Source organism: Somniosus microcephalus, chromosome 2 (assembly GCF_052327205.1).
Source record: "Somniosus microcephalus isolate GS21.2 chromosome 2, FLI_Smic_1.0, whole genome shotgun sequence".
In the NCBI taxonomy this organism is placed as follows: domain Eukaryota; kingdom Metazoa; phylum Chordata; class Chondrichthyes; order Squaliformes; family Somniosidae; genus Somniosus; species Somniosus microcephalus.
Genome location: NC_140988.1, coordinates 67,160,831 through 67,178,834, shown reverse-complemented (window position 1 = coordinate 67,178,834; position 18,004 = coordinate 67,160,831). Strand labels below are relative to the sequence as shown.

The 18,004-nt window shown below is 47.7% G+C and overlaps 1 protein-coding gene across 3 annotated transcripts in view; it reads right to left on the bottom strand.

The window, feature by feature from the left end:
• The window catches only part of dctn6 (dynactin subunit 6), a 110,308-nt gene that overhangs the window by 56,304 nt on the left and 36,000 nt on the right, over positions 1-18,004 (bottom strand). For all 3 annotated transcript variants that reach the window (XM_086010147.1, XM_086010152.1, XM_086010157.1), the window contains exon 3: positions 3,257-3,362. In XM_086010147.1, coding sequence (XP_085866273.1) covers positions 3,257-3,362 — 106 coding nt within the window. The remainder of the gene's footprint in view (positions 1-3,256; positions 3,363-18,004) is intronic.

The following is an 18,004-nucleotide window of genomic DNA, read 5'->3' as shown; positions in this document are numbered from 1 at the left end:
CAACAACAACAACTTGCATTTATACAGCGCATTTAAGGTAGTAAAACATCCCAAGGCGCGTCACTAGAGCATGATCAATCAAAATTTGACATCAAGCTAAATAAGGAGATATTAGGTCAGATTACCAAAAGCTTAGTCGAAGAGGTAGGTTTTAAGAAGTGTCTTAAAGGAGGAGAGGTAGAGAGGTGGAGAGGTTTCAGGAGTGAATTCCAGAGCTTTGGCCATAGGCAGCTGAAGGCGCAGCCTCCAATGGTTGAACGATTAAAATCAGGGATGCACAAGAGGCCAGAATTGGAGAAGCGCAGAGATCTTGAAGGCTTGTGGGGCTGGAGGAGGTTGCAGAGTTAGGGAGGGACAAGGCCATGAAGGGATTTGAAATCAAGGATGAGAATTTTAAAACTGAGGTGTTGCGGACCAGGAGCCAATGTAGGTCAGTGAACACTGGAGTGATGGGTGAACAGGATTTGGTGCGATTTAGAATAGGGGCCTCCTCCTAAAGCCAATCCTGTGCTCCAGAACTAGCCGCGCTTGTAGCCAAGCTGTTCCAGTACATCTACCCAACAATGTGGAAAACTGCCCAGGTACGCTTGTCCACAAAAAGCAGGACAAATCCAATCTGGCCAATTCTTCTTAGGCAGTCCCTCGGAACAAAGGATGACTTGCTTCCACGTTAAAAATCGGTTCTCAGGTGGCTGATGAGTCCAATGCGGGACCTACAGTCTCTGTCACAGGTGGGACAGATGGTGGTTGAAGGGGTGGGGTGCTTGGGTTGACGCGCGCTCCTTGCGCTGGGCTTCCGCTTGCTCCCAGCGAAGAGACTCGAGGTGTTCGGCACCTTCCAGATGCTTCTCCGCCACTTTGTGCGGTCTTAGGCCAGGAATACCCAGGTGTCAGTGGGGATGTTGCACTTTTTCCAAGGAGGCTTTGAGGGTGTCCTTGAAGCGTTTCCTCTGCCCACCTGGGGCTCTCTTGCCGTGTCGGAGCTCAGAGTACAGCGCTTGTTTTGGGAGTCTCGTATCGGGCATGCGAACGATGTGACCTGTCCATCGGAGCTGATCGAGCGTGGTCAAAGCTTCGATGCTGGGGATGTTGGCCTGAGCGAGAACACTGACATTGGTGCGCCTTTCCTGCCAATGGATTTGCAGGATCTTGCGGAGGCAGCATTGGTGGTACCTCTCCAGTGCTTTGAGGTGTCTGCTGTACATGGTCCATGTCTCTGAGGCATACAGGAGGGCGGGTATCACTGCTCTGTAGACCATGAGCTTGGTGCCAGGTTTGAGGTCCTGGTCTTCAAACACTCTCTTCCTCAGGCGACCGAAGGCTGCATTGGCACACTGAAGGCAGTGTTGGACTTCGTCATCGATGTCTGTCCTTGTTGACAGTGGGCTCCCGAGGTATGGAAAGTGGCCCACGTTGTCCAAGGCCTTGTCGTGGATTTTGATAATCGGGGGGGGCAGTACTGTGTGGCGGGGGCAGGTTGGTAGAGGACCTTTGTCTTACGGATGTTTAGTGTAAGGCCCATGCTCTCGTACGCTTCGGTGAAGGTGTTGATGATGGTTTGGAGTTCGACCTTAGAGTGTGCACAGACACAAGCATCGACTGCATACTGTATTTCAACGACAGAGGATGGGACGACGTTGGATCTGGACTGGAGGCGACTGAAGTTGAACAGTTTCCCGTTTGTTCTGTAAATCAGCTCCACTCCAGTGGGGAGCTCACTGAGGGAGAGATGAAGCATTGCAGCAAGGAAGATCGAGAAGAGTGTTGGTGCGATGACACAGCCTTGCTTGACCCCGGACCGCACGTGAATTGGGTCTGTGGTGGATCCGTTGGTCAGGATCACTGCTTGCATATCGTCGTAAAGCAGGCGGAGGATGGTGACAAACTTTTGAGGGCAGCCGAATTTGAGGACACTCCATAATTCCTTACGGTTGAGTGTCGAAGGCCTTTGTGAGGTCAAAGAAGGTCATGTACAGCGGTTGGTGCCGTTCCCTGCATTTCTCTTGCAATTGACACGCGATGAAGATCATGTCCATTGTGCCCCTTAGTGAGTGGAATCTGCATTGCGACTCTTGGAGGCGCTCTTCAGCCACTGGGAGAAAGCGATTGAGGAGGATTCTTGCAATGACTTTCCCTGTGGCAGACAGCAGGGAAGCTCCTCTGTCCAATGGGGCCAATTACCACCCCATCAGCCTACACTCAATCATCAACAAAGTGATGAAAGGTGTCGTCCACAGTGCTATCAAGCGGCACTTACTCACCAATGCTCAGTTTGGGTTCCGCGAGGACAACTTGGCTCCAGACATCATTACAACCTTGGTCCAAACATGGACAAATATCCGAATTCCAGAGGTGAGCTGAGAGTGACTGCCCTTGACATCAAGGTAGCATTTGACCAAGTGTGGCATCAAGGAGCCCTAGTAAAATTGAAGTCAATGGGAATCAGGGAGAAAACTCTCCAGTGGCTGGAGTGAAGAACTAGCACAAAGGAAGATGGTTGTGGTTGTTGGAGATCAATTATCTCAGCCCCAGGACATCGCTGCAGAAGTTCCTCACGGCAATGTCATAGGCCCAACCATCTTCTGCATCGCCAATCCTTCATCGTCGCTGGGTCAAAATCCTGGAACTCCCTACCTAACAGCACTGTGGGAGTACCTTCACCACATGGACTGCAGTGGTTCAAGAAGGCAGCTCACCACCACCTTCTCGAGGGCAATTAGGGATGGGCAATAAATGCTGGCCTTGCCAGTGGCGCCCACATCCCAGGAATGAATTTAAAAAAGCAGAGTTTTGGATGAGCTCAAGTTTATGAAGGGTGGAAGATGGGAGGCCAACCAGGAGAACATTGGAATAATCGAGTCTAGAGGTAACAAAGTTATGGATGAGTGTTGCAGCAGCAGATGAGTTGAGGTAGGGGCATCATGGTGATGAAGCGGATATGTGGTCGGTAGCACATCTTGGTGTCAAACAGGACATCAAGTTTGGCAATGGCCTGGTTCAGCCTCAAACAGTTGCCTGGGGGTGTAATGTAGTCAGTGGCTAGGGAATGGAGTTTGTGGCGGGGACCTTAGACAAGGGCTTCGGTCTTCCCAATATTTAGATGGAGGAAATTTCTGCTCATCCAGTACTGGAATCAGACAATCAGTATTTCAAATATATAAATAAACTAAAGAACAAAATTATTAAAATAATTTTGTGTTACATCCCAAATATCTTTATTTGGAAATACCCATTAAGCATTTGGTCTCACACCCACCTGTTAATAATAAGTGCTTGTTCTTCAATCAAGTTCCCTTCTCCAATGATGATTGGTCCTGCTTCTGCAATAATGCGAGCCTTGGGGTGTACTACTGTCCTAGGTCCTAAAAAAAAACCTGCATTAATATTGTTTTCACTCTCACCCAATACCTTTTGGACAGAGCAACAATGTACAGAAGTAGATACATTTGTCAGAATAATGCACTGTATGAGAACTAGGCCTATTAAAAATACAAAAAATGATTTTGCACTAACTTTTCCAATTAAAATAATTAAGAATGCCCAGCTAAGAAAAATTAAAACCACTAGGTTTATCCCCAGAGATTAAAAATGTAGAAGCACATAACAGAACTGTAGCAAGATTTGAATTGCTGGTTTAAATTGTTTGTTGGAAAAATTCAGCAGGTCTGTGGAAAGAACAGAGGAGTTAATGTTTTGGATGCTGATTGTTGCAGGAATTTTCTATTTTCGTTTCAACACCTGTAGTTTTTTGCGGTTCATTAAGGTTGTTGGTTTCCCTGAATTCACAGAAATGTTCCTTTGATCTGAAAATGCTATTTTGTTCTATGGTATAGATCTTTGAATAGACAGCCAAATTGCTCCGGGATATAGCCCACGAAAAGAGTTGAATTCCAGATGTGAGGCGAGATTGAAAGTCCTTGAAATCTAGGAAGACATTAATAAACTTGTAGAATGGGCGTGTAATTGGCAAACAAACTTCAATATAGGCAGTGCGAGGTAGTACATTTTGGTGAAGAAAAAAAGTACAGCAATATTCAATTTGTCTTGCACTGGAGTTACCAGCAGCGGTGACGGCAGAGTGGACCTAGGAGGAGCGGCGAGGCGGCAGCACCAACTCAGCACCGGCAGAATTTTGAAAGAGTGATGTCAGAAGTCAAAAAGTGACGTCGGCACAAGGGGAGGGAGCCGATTGGTGAGTAGCTGCCAAGTGTTTATACTTGGCTTTCTTAAAGTTTTAAGTTTATTCCAGCAAGGTTAGTAAATAGTCTGTTAAGTAGAGGTATGGCAGGGCAGCTCACACCCATGGAATGCACACCCTGTGCCATGTGGGAGGTCCTGAACACCTCCCGTGGTCTGGATGACCACATGTGCGGGAAGTGTCACCAGCTACAGCAGCTCGAGCACCGGGTTACGGAGCTTGAGCAACGGCTGCAGTCACTGCTGTGCAGCCGCGAGGCCGAGAGCTACGTGGATAGCACGTTTCGGGAGGTGGTCAGCCCGCAGCTTAAGAATGTGCAGGCGGAGAGGGAATGGGTGACCACCAGACAGAAGAGGAGGACCAGGCAGGTAGTGCAGGAGTCCCCTGAGCCCATCTTGCTTACCAACCAGTATTCGGTGCCGAGTACTGGTGAGGGCAATGGTTCCTCTGGGGAGAACAGCCAGAGCCAAGTCCACAGCACCATGGAAGGCTCAGCTGCATAGGGCAGGTGTGTGTGGGGTGGTGGGGGGGGGGGAAAGAGGAGGGAGAGAGTTAATTCAATAGTTAGGGGAACAGACAGGCGATTCTGCGGCCGCAGACGTAACTCCAGGATGGTATGTTGCATCCCTGGTTCCAGAGTCAAAGATGTCACTGAACAGCTGCAGGGCATTCTGAAGGGGGAGGGTGAACAGCCAGAGGTCATGGTCCATATCGGTACCAACGACATAGGTAGAAAGACGGATGAGGTCCTGCAGGCAGAGTTTAGGGAGCTAGGAAAGAGGTTAAAAAGCAGGACCTCAAAAGGTAGTAATCTCCAGATTACTACCAGTGCTACATGCTAGTGAGTACAGAAATAGGAAGATAGAGCAGATGAATGCGTGGCTGAAGAGATGGTGTAGGAGGGAGGGCTGGCTTTAGATTCCTGAGGAATTGGAACCATTTCTGGGGGAGGTGGGACCTCTACAAGCCAGACGGGTTGCACCTCAATGGGAACGTGACCAATATCCTCACGGGGGGTTTTGCTGTGCTGTTGGGGAGGGTTTAAACTAGCTTGGCAGGGGGATGGGAACCGGAGGGTAGAATCAGAAGGGAGAAAAGCTAAGTTGGAAATAGGAGATAGGGTTCAGGTGAAGGAGTATTTAGGAAGGCAATAGTGCAGGGCAACGACAGGGGTAACGATAACCAGAATGGATCAGGAAGGGATAGAGCGTACAAGCATAAGAGTGCACCAGAAAATAGAGTCAGAGTAAGGAAAAATGATAAGATAAAATTAAAGGCTGTTTATCTGAATGCACGCAGCATTCGTAACAAGATAGATGAGTTGACGGCACAAATCAAAATAAATGGGTATGATCAGATAGCCATTAGAGAGACGTGGTTGCAAGGTGACCAAGGCTGGGAACTGAATATTCAGGGTTATGACACATTTCGGAAGGATAGGCAGAAAGGAAAAGGATGTGGGGTAGCTCTGTTAATAAAGGATGAGATCACTGCAGTGGTGAGGAATGATACTGGCTCAGAAGTTCAAGATGTAGAATCAGTTTGGGTGGAGATAAGAAATGGTACAGGTAAGAAGTACTGGTGGGAGTAGTATATAGGCCCCCTAACAGTAGCTATACTGTAGGACAGAGTATAAATCAAGAAATAATGGGGCTTGTAAGAAAGGTACTGCAATAATCATGGGCGATTTTAATCATCCTATAGATTGGACAAATCAAATTGGCAAGGTAGCCTTGAGGACGAGTTCATAGAATGTATTCGGGATGGTTTCTTAAGGCAATACGTTGAGGAACTAACCAGGGAGCAGGCTATTTTCAATCTGGTGTATGGGACAGGATTAATTAATGATTTCATAGTAAAGGATCCCCTAGGAAAGAGTGATCATAGCATGGTAGAATTTCAAATTTAGTTTGAGGGTGAGAAACTTGGGTCTGAAACTAGTGTCCTAAACTTAAATAAAGGCAATTACAAGGGTATGAGGACAGAGTTGGTTAAAGTGGACTGGGAAAATAAATTAAAAGGGTAGGTCAGCAGTGGCAGACATGTAAGGAGATATTTCATAACTCTCAGCAAAGGTATATTCCAGTGAGAAAGAAAGGCTATAAGAGAAAGGTGCACCATCCGTGGCTAACTAAGGAAGTTAAGGATGGTATCAAATTGAAAGAAAAGGCATACAATGTTGCAAAGATTAGTGGTAGGCCAGAGGATTGGGAAATTTTTAGATACCAGCAAAGGATGACTAAAAAAATTATAAAGGGTATCAGGACTGCCAAAAGAAAACAGACACTGCGGATTGAGGATCATTTCCACAACAACTCGGACCCCCGGCACATGTGGCAAGGCATCCAGTCTATCACTGACTATAAGAGTAAAAACACCAGCCCCCCGGTTAGCGATGCCTCCCTTCCGGAGGAGCTTAACAACTTCTACACTCGCTTTGACAGGGACAACAGGGAGCCGGCTACCAAAGCCTTGCCACCCCCGGAAGACCAGGTGCTCACTCTGTCGACCTCCGACGTAAGGGGTGTTCTACGCGGAGTAAGGCTGCTGGACCTGATAGCATCCCTGGACGGATACTCAAAGAATGTGCTGATCAGCTGGCTGATGTCTTCACCGCCATCTTCAATCTGTCACTGGCCCAGGCAGTAGTCCCTACATGCTTCAAGACCGCCACCATTATTCCTGTGCCAAAGCAAACGGCTGTGACGTGTCTGAAAGACTATCGACCTGTCGCACTCACACCCATCATAATGAAGTGTTTCGAGAGACTGGTCCTGGCTCACATCAAAGCCAGTGTTCCCGCCTCTCTTGACCAACATCAGTTTGCCTATCGTGCAAACAGATCAACAGAGGATGCAATCACAACTGCTCTACATTCTGCATTGAAACACTTAGACGGTAAAGAGACCTACATCAGAATGCTGTTCATAGACTACAGCTCAGCATTCAACACTATCGTCCCCAACAAGCTGGCCACCAAACTCCACACTCTTGGCCTGAACACTTCTCTTTGCAACTGGACCCTGGACTTCCTAACTAACAGACCCCAGTCTGTCAAATTAGGTAACCACACCTCCCCCCCCCTCCCCCCGACCCTGAACACGGGGGCCCCACAAGGTTGTGTGCTGAGCCCCCTCCTCTACTCCCTCTTCACCCACGACTGTGTGGCTGTTCATGGTTCCAACACCATCATCAAGTTTGCGGATGATACCACAGTGGTAGGCCAGATCACCAACAACGATGAGTCAGCCTACAGGGAGGAGGTCCAGCACCTCGTGAAGTGGTGCGCCGATAACAACCTGGCCCTTAACATCAAGAAAACCAAGGAAATCATTGTGGACTTCAGGAAGTCTAAAGGCGGAAGACACACCCCCATCCACATCCATGGGGCTGTGGTGGAAAGCTTGAAGTTCCTCGGAGTCCACATCACGGAAGACCTCTCCTGGTCCCTCAATACCTCCTCTTTGGTGAAGAAGGCCCAGCAGCGCCTATATTTCCTAAGGAGGCTGAAGGGATGTAACCTGTCACCCCTGATCCTCTCTAACTTCTACCGCTGCACAATAGAGAGCATCCTGACGAACTGTATCACAGTGTGGTATGGCAGCTGTAGCTCCTATGACCGGAAAGCCCTGCAGCGGGTAGTCAAAACTGCCCAACGCATTACCGGCACCCGGCTACCGACCATTGAGAACATCTACCAGAAACGCTGTTTACGGAGGTCACTGACCATCATCAAAGACCCTACCCACCCCAGCCACAGTTTGTTCACCCCCCTGCCATCTGGGAGACGCTACAGATGCATTCGCACCCGAACGACCAGATTTAGGAATAGCTTCTTTCCCAGGGCTGTCATCTATTGAACTCTGCAAATAAACTCTAAAGCCTGCACATCTGTTTATGTTACAAGTCAAATGAATGTTAAATGTCTTAATCAAAATGTACACTCTCGGGAGCCACAAGCTTACATTTCGTTATACTGCACTTGTGCACTAACAATGACAATAAAGTTGATTATTATATGAGAGTAAACTAGCAAATAATATAAAAACAGATACAGGAAACTTTCGATTTACCGGCACCTAAATAACCGGAAATCTTGGTTAACTGGCAAAATTCAGGAGTAGGTTCAGGTAAGTTTTACTTCTGCCTTCCTCGATCTGTTGCTGTGCTAAGGTGCGGCTGCAGCTGTTGCTAAGCTACAGAGACGCTTGGAACTTGTGGCCATTGTTCTGAACCTGTTACTAAGCAATAGGGTTTGTTGCTTTATACGGAGCTCTCAGCTCTCGTATCTTTTACTATAACTTTCGGTTATCCGGAATTTTTGATGAACCGACACCATGTCGGTCCCGTCGGTGCCGGATAAAAAAACGTTTCCTGTAGTAATAGCTTCTACACGTATATAAAAAGGAAGAGGGTAACTAAAGTAAACATTGGTCCCTTAGAGGATGAGACTGGGGAATTAATAATGGGAAATAGAGAAATGGCGGAGACTCTAAACAATTATTTTGGATCGGTCTTCATGGTAGAACACAAGAACATAAGAAATAGGAGTAGGAGTAGGCCATTCGGCCCTTCGAGTCTGCTCCGCCATTCAATGAGATCATGGCTGATCTTCTGCCTCAATTCCATTCACCAGCCTTATCGCCATATCCCTTGATGCCCTTACTAGTCAGAAATCGATCGACTTCTGTTTTGAATATACCCAATGACTGAGCCTCCACAGCCCTCTGGGGTAGAGAATTACAAAGATTCACTACCCTCTGTGTGAAGAAATTTCTTCTCATCTTAGTCCTGAATGGCCTACCTTTTATCCTGAGGCTGTGGTCCCTGGTTCTAGACGCCCCAGCCAAGGGAAACATTCTCCCAGCATCCACCCTATCAAGCCTTGTAATAATTTTGTATGCTTCAATGCGATCTCCTCTCATATTTCTGAATTCAAGAGCATACAGGCCTAGTTTACTCAATCTCTTCTCATACGACAGTCCCGCCATCCCAGGAATCAATCTCGTGAACATTCGTTGCACTCCCTCTATGGCAAGTATATCCTTCCTTAGGTAAGCCGACAAAAATGATACACAGTACTCCAGGTGTGGTCTCACCAAGGCCCTATATAATTGGAGCAAGACTTTTTTACTCCTGTACTCAAATCCCCTTGTAATGAAGGCCAGCATAACATTTCCCTTCCTAATGGCTTGCTGCACCTGCACATTCACTTTCAGTGACTCATGTACAAGGACACCCAGGTCCCTTTGAGCATCTGCATTCCCCAATCTTTCATCATTTAGGAAATACTCTGCCTTTCTGTTTTTCCTACCAAAGTGGATAACTTCACATTTATCCACATTATAATCCATCTGCCATGTTCTCACCCACTCACGGAGCCTGTCGAGATCCCCTTGAAGTCTCTTCACAACTGACACTGCCACCTAGCTTCGTGTCATCAGCAAATTTGGAAATGTTACATTTAGTCCCCTCATCCAAATCATTGATATAGATTGTGAATAGCTGGGGCCCAAGCACCGATCCTTGCGGTACCCCACTAGTCACAGCCTGCCATCCTGAAAAAGACCCGTTTATCCCTACTCTTTGTTTTCTGTCTGTTAACCAATTCTCAATCCATGCTAGTATATTACCCCCAATTCTATGTGCCCTACTTCTGTTCACCAGCCTCGTGTGGGACCTTATCGAAGGCCTTCTGAAAATCCAAATACACCACATCTACCGGTTCCCCTTTGTCTACTCCACTGGTTACATCCTCAAAGAACTCCAATAGGTTTGTCAAACAGGGCTTCCCTTTCATAAATCCATGTTGACTCTGCTCAATCTTACTATTAGTTTCTAAGTGCCCAGTTTTTGCATCCTTTATAATAGATTCCAGCATTTTCCCAACTACTGATGTGAGGCTAACAGGTCTGTATTTCCCCGTTTTCTCTCTCCCTCCTTTCTTAAATAGTGGGGTTACATTTGCTATCCTCCAATCTGCAGGAACTGTTCCAGAATCTATAGAATTTTGGAAGATGACAACCAATGCATCCACTATCCCAATGGCCACCTCTTTCAAAACCCTAGGATGTAGGTCATCCGGTCCTTGGGATTTATCGACTTTTAGTCCCATTAATTTTGCTAGTACTGTTTTTTTACTAAAAATAATTTCTTTAAGTTCCTCATTCTCGCCACACCCTTGGTTTTCTCGTATTTCTGGGAGGGTTTTTGTGTCTTCCCCCGTGAAGACAGAAACAAAGTACTTATTTAATTTCTCTGCCATTTCCTCATTCCCCTTTATAAATTCTCCCGTCCCTGACTGTAAAGGACCTACATTTACCTTCGCCAGTCTTTTCCTTTTCACATACCTATAGAAGCTTTTACAAACCGTTTTTATATTTCTTGCTAGTTTGTGCTCATATTCCATTTTCCCTTTATCAATTTCTTGGTCCCCCTTTGCTGATTTCTAAAAAGATCGCAATCCTCAGGCTGACTGGCTTTTTCTGGATACTTTATAAGCTTCCTCCTTTGACTTAATACTAGCTTTAATTTCTTTTGTTAGCCATGGTTGGATCACTTTTCCTTTTGGGTTTTTATGCCCTAGAGGAATACATGTTTGTTGCAAATTATGCATTATTTCCTTGAATGTTAGCTATTGTATGTCCACCTTCATACTTTTTAGTGTAGTCTCCCAATCTACCATGGCCAACTTGTCCCTCATACACTTGTAGTTTCCTCTGTTTAGATTGAAGACCTTAGTTTCAGATTGGACTACATCACTCTCAAACTTATATAAAATTCAATCATATTATGGTCACTTGTCCCTAAAGGCCCCTGTACCACAAGATTATTGATTAGCCCTTTCTCATTACACAGTACCAGATCCAGAATAGCCTGTTCCTCCACATGCTGATCCAGGAAACCATCTTGCATGCATTCCAAGAATTCGTCCTCCACACCATTAGTGGTAATTTGATTTGTCCAGTCAATATGTAGATTAAAGTCCCCCATGATTACCGTATTGCCCTTGTTACATGCACTTCTAATTTCTTGATTGATACTGTGCCCTGCATTACCACTACTGTTTGGTGGCCAAACACAACTCCCACCAATGTTTTCCGCCCTTTGCTGTTTCTTAGCTCCACCCAAACTGATTCCAGTTCTACATCACGATCTGCCAAGCCAAGATCTTTTATCTCTACCGTACCGATCTCATCCCTTATTAACAGCGCTACGCCACCTCCTTTTCCTTTTTGTCTGTCCTTCCTAAATGTTGAGTGCCCTGGAACATTCAGTTCCCAGCTTTGGTTACCCTGCAACCATGTCTCTGTAATGGCAATTACATCATACCCATTTACTTCTATTAGTGCCATTAATTCATCCACCTTGTTGCGAATGCTATGTGCATTTAGATAAAGTGCCTTCAACTTTGCCTGTTTAATATTTTTCTGCACTTTGACCCTCTTTACTGTTGGCCTTTGGTTCTGCTCCCTACTAGTTTTGCTGGCTAGTTTTCTAACTTGCACTTCCAGCTTTGTTTCTCTCTGTTCTGGGCCCACACTTAGGTTCCCAACCCCCTGACAAACTAGTTTAAATCCTTCCCAACAGCACTAGCAAACACCCCTGCGAGGATATTGGTCCCGGTTCTGCCGAGGTGTAACCCATCCAGCTTGTACAGCTCACACCTTCCCCAGAATCGGTCCCAATGCCTCAGGAATTAAATCCCTCCCTCCTACACCATCTCTCCAGCCACGCATTCATCTGGTCTATTCACCTATTTCTGCTCTCGCTAGCACGTGGCACTGGGATTAATCCTGAGATTACTACCGTTGAGGTCCTGCTTTTTAATTTATTTCCTAGCTCCCTATATTCTGCATGCAGGACCTCGTCCCTCTTTCTACCTATGTCATTGGTGCCGATATGGACCACAACCTCTGGCTATTCACCCTCCCCCTTCAGAATGTCCTGCAGCTGCTCAGTGACATCCTTGACCCTGGCACCAGGGAGGCAACATACCATCCTGGAGTCAGGTCACGAAGACATTAAAAACATCCCAATAATAAGATAATCAAGGGGCTATAGGGAGGGAGGAGCTTAAAACAATTTCTATCACTAGAGAAAAAGTACTAGGCAAACTAATGGGGCTAAAGGCCAACAAGTCCCCTGGACCTGATGGCCTGCATCCTAGGGTCTTAAAAGAAGTGGCTGCAGAGATAATGGATGCATTGGTTGTAATCTACCAAAATTCCCTGGATTCTGGAGAGGTCCCAGCGGATTGGAAAACCGCATTATTCAAGAAAGGAGGAAGACAAAAAGCAGGAAACTATAGGCCAGTTAGCATAACATCTGTCATTAGGAAAATGCTGCAATCCATTATTAAGGAGGTACAGGTAGACTATCCTTTATCCGAAAACCTCGGGACCAGCCGAGTTTCGGATAAAGGAGAATTTCGGAAGGTGGGTCGGCGGGGGTGTCGGCGGTTGTCGGGGCTGGCGGGGTCGGCGGTTGTCGGGGCCGGGGGGGGGGTCGGCGGGGGGTCGTGCGCACGACTTACGCTGACGCTCAGCGTAAGTCAGTCGGGGTCGGCGGCGGTTGTCGGGGTCGGCGGTTGTCGGGACCGGCGGGGTCCGCGAGGGGGTCGGCGGGGGGGGGGATCGGCGGTTGTCGGGGCCGGCGGGGTGGTCGGGGCTGGCGGGGTCGGCGGTTGTCGGGGCCCGCGGGGGGGGGGGGGGTCGGGGCTGGCGGGGTCGGGGCCGGCGGGGTCCGCGGGGGGGTCGGCGGTTGTCGGGGCTGGCGGGGTCGGTGGTTGTCGGGGCCGTCGGGGCCGGTGGGGTCCGCGGTTGTCGGGGCCGGCGGGGTGGTCGGCGGTTGTCGGGGCCGGCGGGGGGGTCGGCGGTTGTCGGGGCCGGCGGGGGGGTCGGCGGTTGTCGGGGCCGGCGGGGTCCGTGGTTGTCGGGGTCGGCGGTTGTCGGGGCCGGGGGGGGGGGGGGTCGTGCGCACGACTTACCCTTTATCCGAACTTCCGAAACCGGAACCCTCTAAAAACCGAAGGTTTTTTCGTTCGTACACACGACGAAAAAACCTTCGGTTTTTAGAGGGTTTCGGTTTTCGGAAGTCCGGATAAAGGGTAGTCTACCTGTAATAGCAGGACATTTAGAAAATCATAAGACAATCAAGCAGAGTCAACATGGTTTTACGAAATGGAAATCGTGTTCGACAAATTTGCTAGAGTTCTTTGAGGATGTAACAAACAGGGTGGATAAAGGGCAACCTGTAGATGTCGTGTATTTGGATTTCCAGAAGGCATTCGATAAGTTGCCACATAAAAGGTTACTGCACAAGATAAGAACGCATGGGGTTGGGGGTAATATATTGGCATGGATCAGAGATTGGCTAACTAACAGAAAAGAGTGTGTCGGGATAAATGGGTCATTTTCCGGTTGTCAATCAGTAACTAGTGGGGTGCCACAGGGATCAGTGCTGGGGCCTCCACTATTTACAATTTATATTGACTTGGATGAAGGGACCGAGTGTACTGTAGCCAAATTTGCTGATGATACAAAGATAGGTGGGTTAGCAAGTTGTGAGGAGGACACAAAGAGTCTGCAAAGGGATATAGATAGGCTAAGCGAGTGGGCAAAAATTTGGCAGATGAAGTAGAACGTGGGAAAACGTGAGGTTATCCACTTTGGAAGGAAGAATGAAAAAGCAAATTATTTAAATGGAGTGAGACTACAAAATGCTGCGGTACAAAGGGATGTGGGGGTCCTAGTACATGAAACACAAAATGTTAGCATGCAGGTACAGCATGTAATTAGGAAGGCTAATGGGAAGTTTTGACGCAACTTTACTGGCGAGACTGCACCTGGAGTACTGCTTATAGTTTTGGTCTCCATATTTAAGGAAGGATATACTTGCATTGGAGACAGTGCAGAGAAGATTCACTAGGTTGATTCCTGGGATGAAGGGGTTGACGTATAACGAAAGGTTGAGCAGGTTCGGCCTATACTTATTGGAGTTTAGAAAAATGAGAGGTGATCTTATTGAAATATATAAAAGATTCTGAGGGGGATTGACAGGGTGGATGCTGAGAGGATGTTTCCCCTAGTGGGGGTATCTAGAACTAGAGGGCATAGTTTCAGAATAAGGGGTCCCCCATTTAAGATGGAGATGAGGAGGAATTTCTTCTCTCGGAGGGTCGTGAATCTTTGGAATTCTCTATCCCAGAGAGCTGTGGAGGTGGAGTCATTGAATATATTCAAGGCAGAGATTGACAGACATTTGAACTACAAGGGAGTCAAGGGGTATGGGGAAGAGAGCGGAAAAGTGGTGTTCAGGCCAAGATTGGATCTTATTGAATGGTGGAGCAGGCTCGAGGGGCCGATTGGCCTGCTCCTGCTTCTTATGTACCAGTGGCAGAATTCCTGTCTCCCTCATTTTCTAATGGTGAGTCCCACCATTGAATGACACATACTGCAGTGACATGCAGATTTATTTCGTTAGGTATCCTTTTAGTAATATATAAAACGTGGACTCTACATACTCCTTGGAAAATAAGTGTTTAAATGGGGTAGAGGAGCAGAGGGACCTGGGATTACAGATACATAAATCACCAAAAGTCGTCTTCTTTTTTCTTCGGCAGTCCCTCGGAACCGAGGATGACTTGCTTCCACATTAAAAATGAGTTTGCAGGTAACTGATGAGTCCAATGCGGGACCTACAGTCTCTGTCACAGGTAGGGCAGACGGTGGTTGAAGGGGCGGGCGGGTGGGGTGCTTGGGTTGACGGCGCTCCTTGCGCTTGGCTTCCTCTTACTCCTGGCAAAGAGACTCGAGGCGTTCAAAAAGTTAGTATGCAGGTGCAGCAAGTGATCAAGAAGGCCAATGGAATGTTGGCTTTTATTGCTAGGGGGATAGAATATAAAAACAGGGAGGTATTGCTGCAGTTATACAAGGTATTGGTGAGACCGCACCTGGAATACTGCATACAGTTTTGGTGTCCATACTTAAGAAAAGACATACTTGCTCTCGAGTCAGTACAAAGAAGGTTCACTCGGTTAATCCCGGGGATGAGGGGTGGTCATATGAGGAGAGGTTGAGTAGATTGGGACTCTACTCATTGGAGTTCAGAAGAATGAGAGGCGATCTTATTGAAACATATAAGATTGTGAAGGGGCTTGATCGGGTGGATGCGGTGAGCATGTTCCCAATGATGGGTGAAACTAGAACTAGGGGGCATAATCTTAAAATAAGGGGCTGCTCTTTCAAAACTGAGATGAGGAGAAACTTCTTCACTCAGAGGGTGGTAGGTTTGTGGAATTTGCTGCCCCAGAAAGCTGTGGAAGCTGCATCATTAAATAAATTTAAAACAGAAATAGATAGTTTCCTAGAAGTAAAGGGAACGGGGAGCGGGCAGGAAATTGGACGGGTCTAGGTTCGGAATGGTCATGGCCCTGTGGGTAGTGGAGCGGGCCCAGGGGCTGTGTAGCCTGGTTCTGCTCCTACTTCTTGTGTTCTAATTCTGTGTTAGATTTCAGGAGATGGTTTTATTCCTGTTCCTGGCTGGGGTGGAGATCGCCTTTACAGAAGGTAAGTACTGTAGAAAATATAGGGACAGAGTGATCTCCTGGAAGAGTTTCGATCGCCTAGATGGGTCGGAGAGGAATTTCCCAGATTTTTTCTCCCAAATTGGCCATTGGTTTTTTTTAAATCTGGTTTTTCGCCTCTCCCGGGAGATCACATGGGTTCGGGTGGGATGGAGAGTGAAAGAAGATTTGAGGTTAGGGTCAGATCAGCCATGATCTTATTGAGCAGGCTCGAGGGGCCGATTGGCCTACTCCTGCTCCTATTTCTTATGTTCTCGGATGCCTCTCCTCCACTTTGTGCGGTCTTGGGCCAGGGATTCCCAGGTGTCGGTGGGGATGTTACACTTTTTCAAGGAGGCTTTGAGGGTGTCCTTGAAGCGCTTCCTCTGCCCACCTGGGGCTCTCTTGCCATGCCAGATCTCCGAGTAGAGCACTTGTTTTGGGAGTCTCGTATCGGGCATGGGGACAATGTGACCCGTCCATTGGAGCTGATCAAGCGTGGTCAAAGCTTCGATGCTGGTGATGTTGGCCTGAGCAAGAACACGGACGTTGGTGCGCCTATCTTGCCAATGGATTTGCAGGATCTTGCGGAGGCAACGTTGGTGGTACCTCTCCAGGGTCCATGTCTCTGAAGCATACCGCAGGGTGGATATCACTGCTGCTCTGTAGACCATGAGCTTAGTGCCGGGTTTGAGGTCCTGGTCTTCAAATACTCTCTTCCTCAGGCGACCGAAGGCTGCACTGGCACACTGAAGGCGGTGTTGGATTTCGTCGACGATGTCTGCCTTGGTGACAGTAGGCTCCCGAGGTATGAAAAGTGGTCCACGTTGTCCAAGGCCTTGTCGTGGATTCTGATAATTGGGGGGCAGTACTGTGTGGCGGGGGCAGGCTGGTAGAGGACCTTTGTCTTACTAATGTTTAGTGTAAGGCCCATGCTCTCGTACGCTTCGGTGAAGGTGTTGACGATGGTTTGGAGTTCGATCTCCGAGTGAGCGCAGACGCAAGCGTCGTCTGCATACTGTAATTCAACGACAGAGGATGGGACGACCTTGGATCTGGACTGGAGGCAACGGAGGTTGAATAGTTTCCCGTTTGTTCTGTAAATTAGCTCCACTCCAGTGGGGAGCTTACTGAGGGTGAGATTCATGAAATCATTTCTCTTATCTGAAAGGAGGAGAGCATGCCAGGGGATCTCAGAGACACCGTAATTGTGACCATCTTCAAGAAATGTGACAAGTCCGATTGCGGTAATTACAGAGGAGTTTCCCTGCTGTCTGCCACAGGGAAAGTCATCGCAAGAATCCTCGGAAGGCCTGCAATACCGCAGCGTGACGTAGGGCGCTGTGTCACGTAGCGCCACGAAGGGCGCTGTGTCACGTAGCGCCACGATATTGGTTCGCAGCACCCCAAGAGGGACGCGGGGTGCTTCCAGTAGCGCTCCCTCTTCCCCCTCGGGGCGCTACCTGGGAAAATCGGCCACGGGGGCGCTAACTTTATTGGGGCACTAATTTTTACCCCACAGAATGGATACTGCACATGCCTGTTGAGCCCATGCCAGCTTTCTGCAAGAGCACTTCAGCTAGTCCCACTCCCCTGCCCTTTCCCCATATCCCTGCAATTTTTTTCCCCTTCAGATACTTATCCAATTCCCTTTTGAAAGCCAAAATTGAATCTGCCTCCACCACCTTTTCAGGCAGTGCATTCTAGATCCTAACCACTCGCTGCGTAAAAAAGTTTTTCCTCATGTTGCCTTTGGGTTCTTTTGCCAATCACCTTGAATCTGTGTCCTCTGGTTCTCAACCATTTCGCCAATGGGAACAGTTTCTCTCTATCTACTCAGTCTAGACCCCTCAAATCTCCTCCTCTGTTCTAAGGAGAACAACCCCAGCTTCTCTAGTCTATCCACGTAACTGAAGTCCTTCATCCCTGGAACCATTCTCGTCAATCCTTTCTGCACCCTCTCTAAGGCCTTCACATCCTTCCTAAAGTGTGGTGCCCAGAATTGGACACAATACTGTGGCGAACCAGTGTTTTACAAAGGTTCATCATAACTTCATTGCTTTTGTATGCTATGCCTCCATTTATGAAGCCCAGGATCTACAGGAAACTTTCTGGTATCCGGCACTGACGGGACCGAGACCATCAAAACTGCTGTATAAACCAGCCCTAATGTTAAAACATAGAGCTTTTCAGCTCCGTGTGAATCAACAAACCCTGTTGCTTAGCAACAGCTTCAAAAC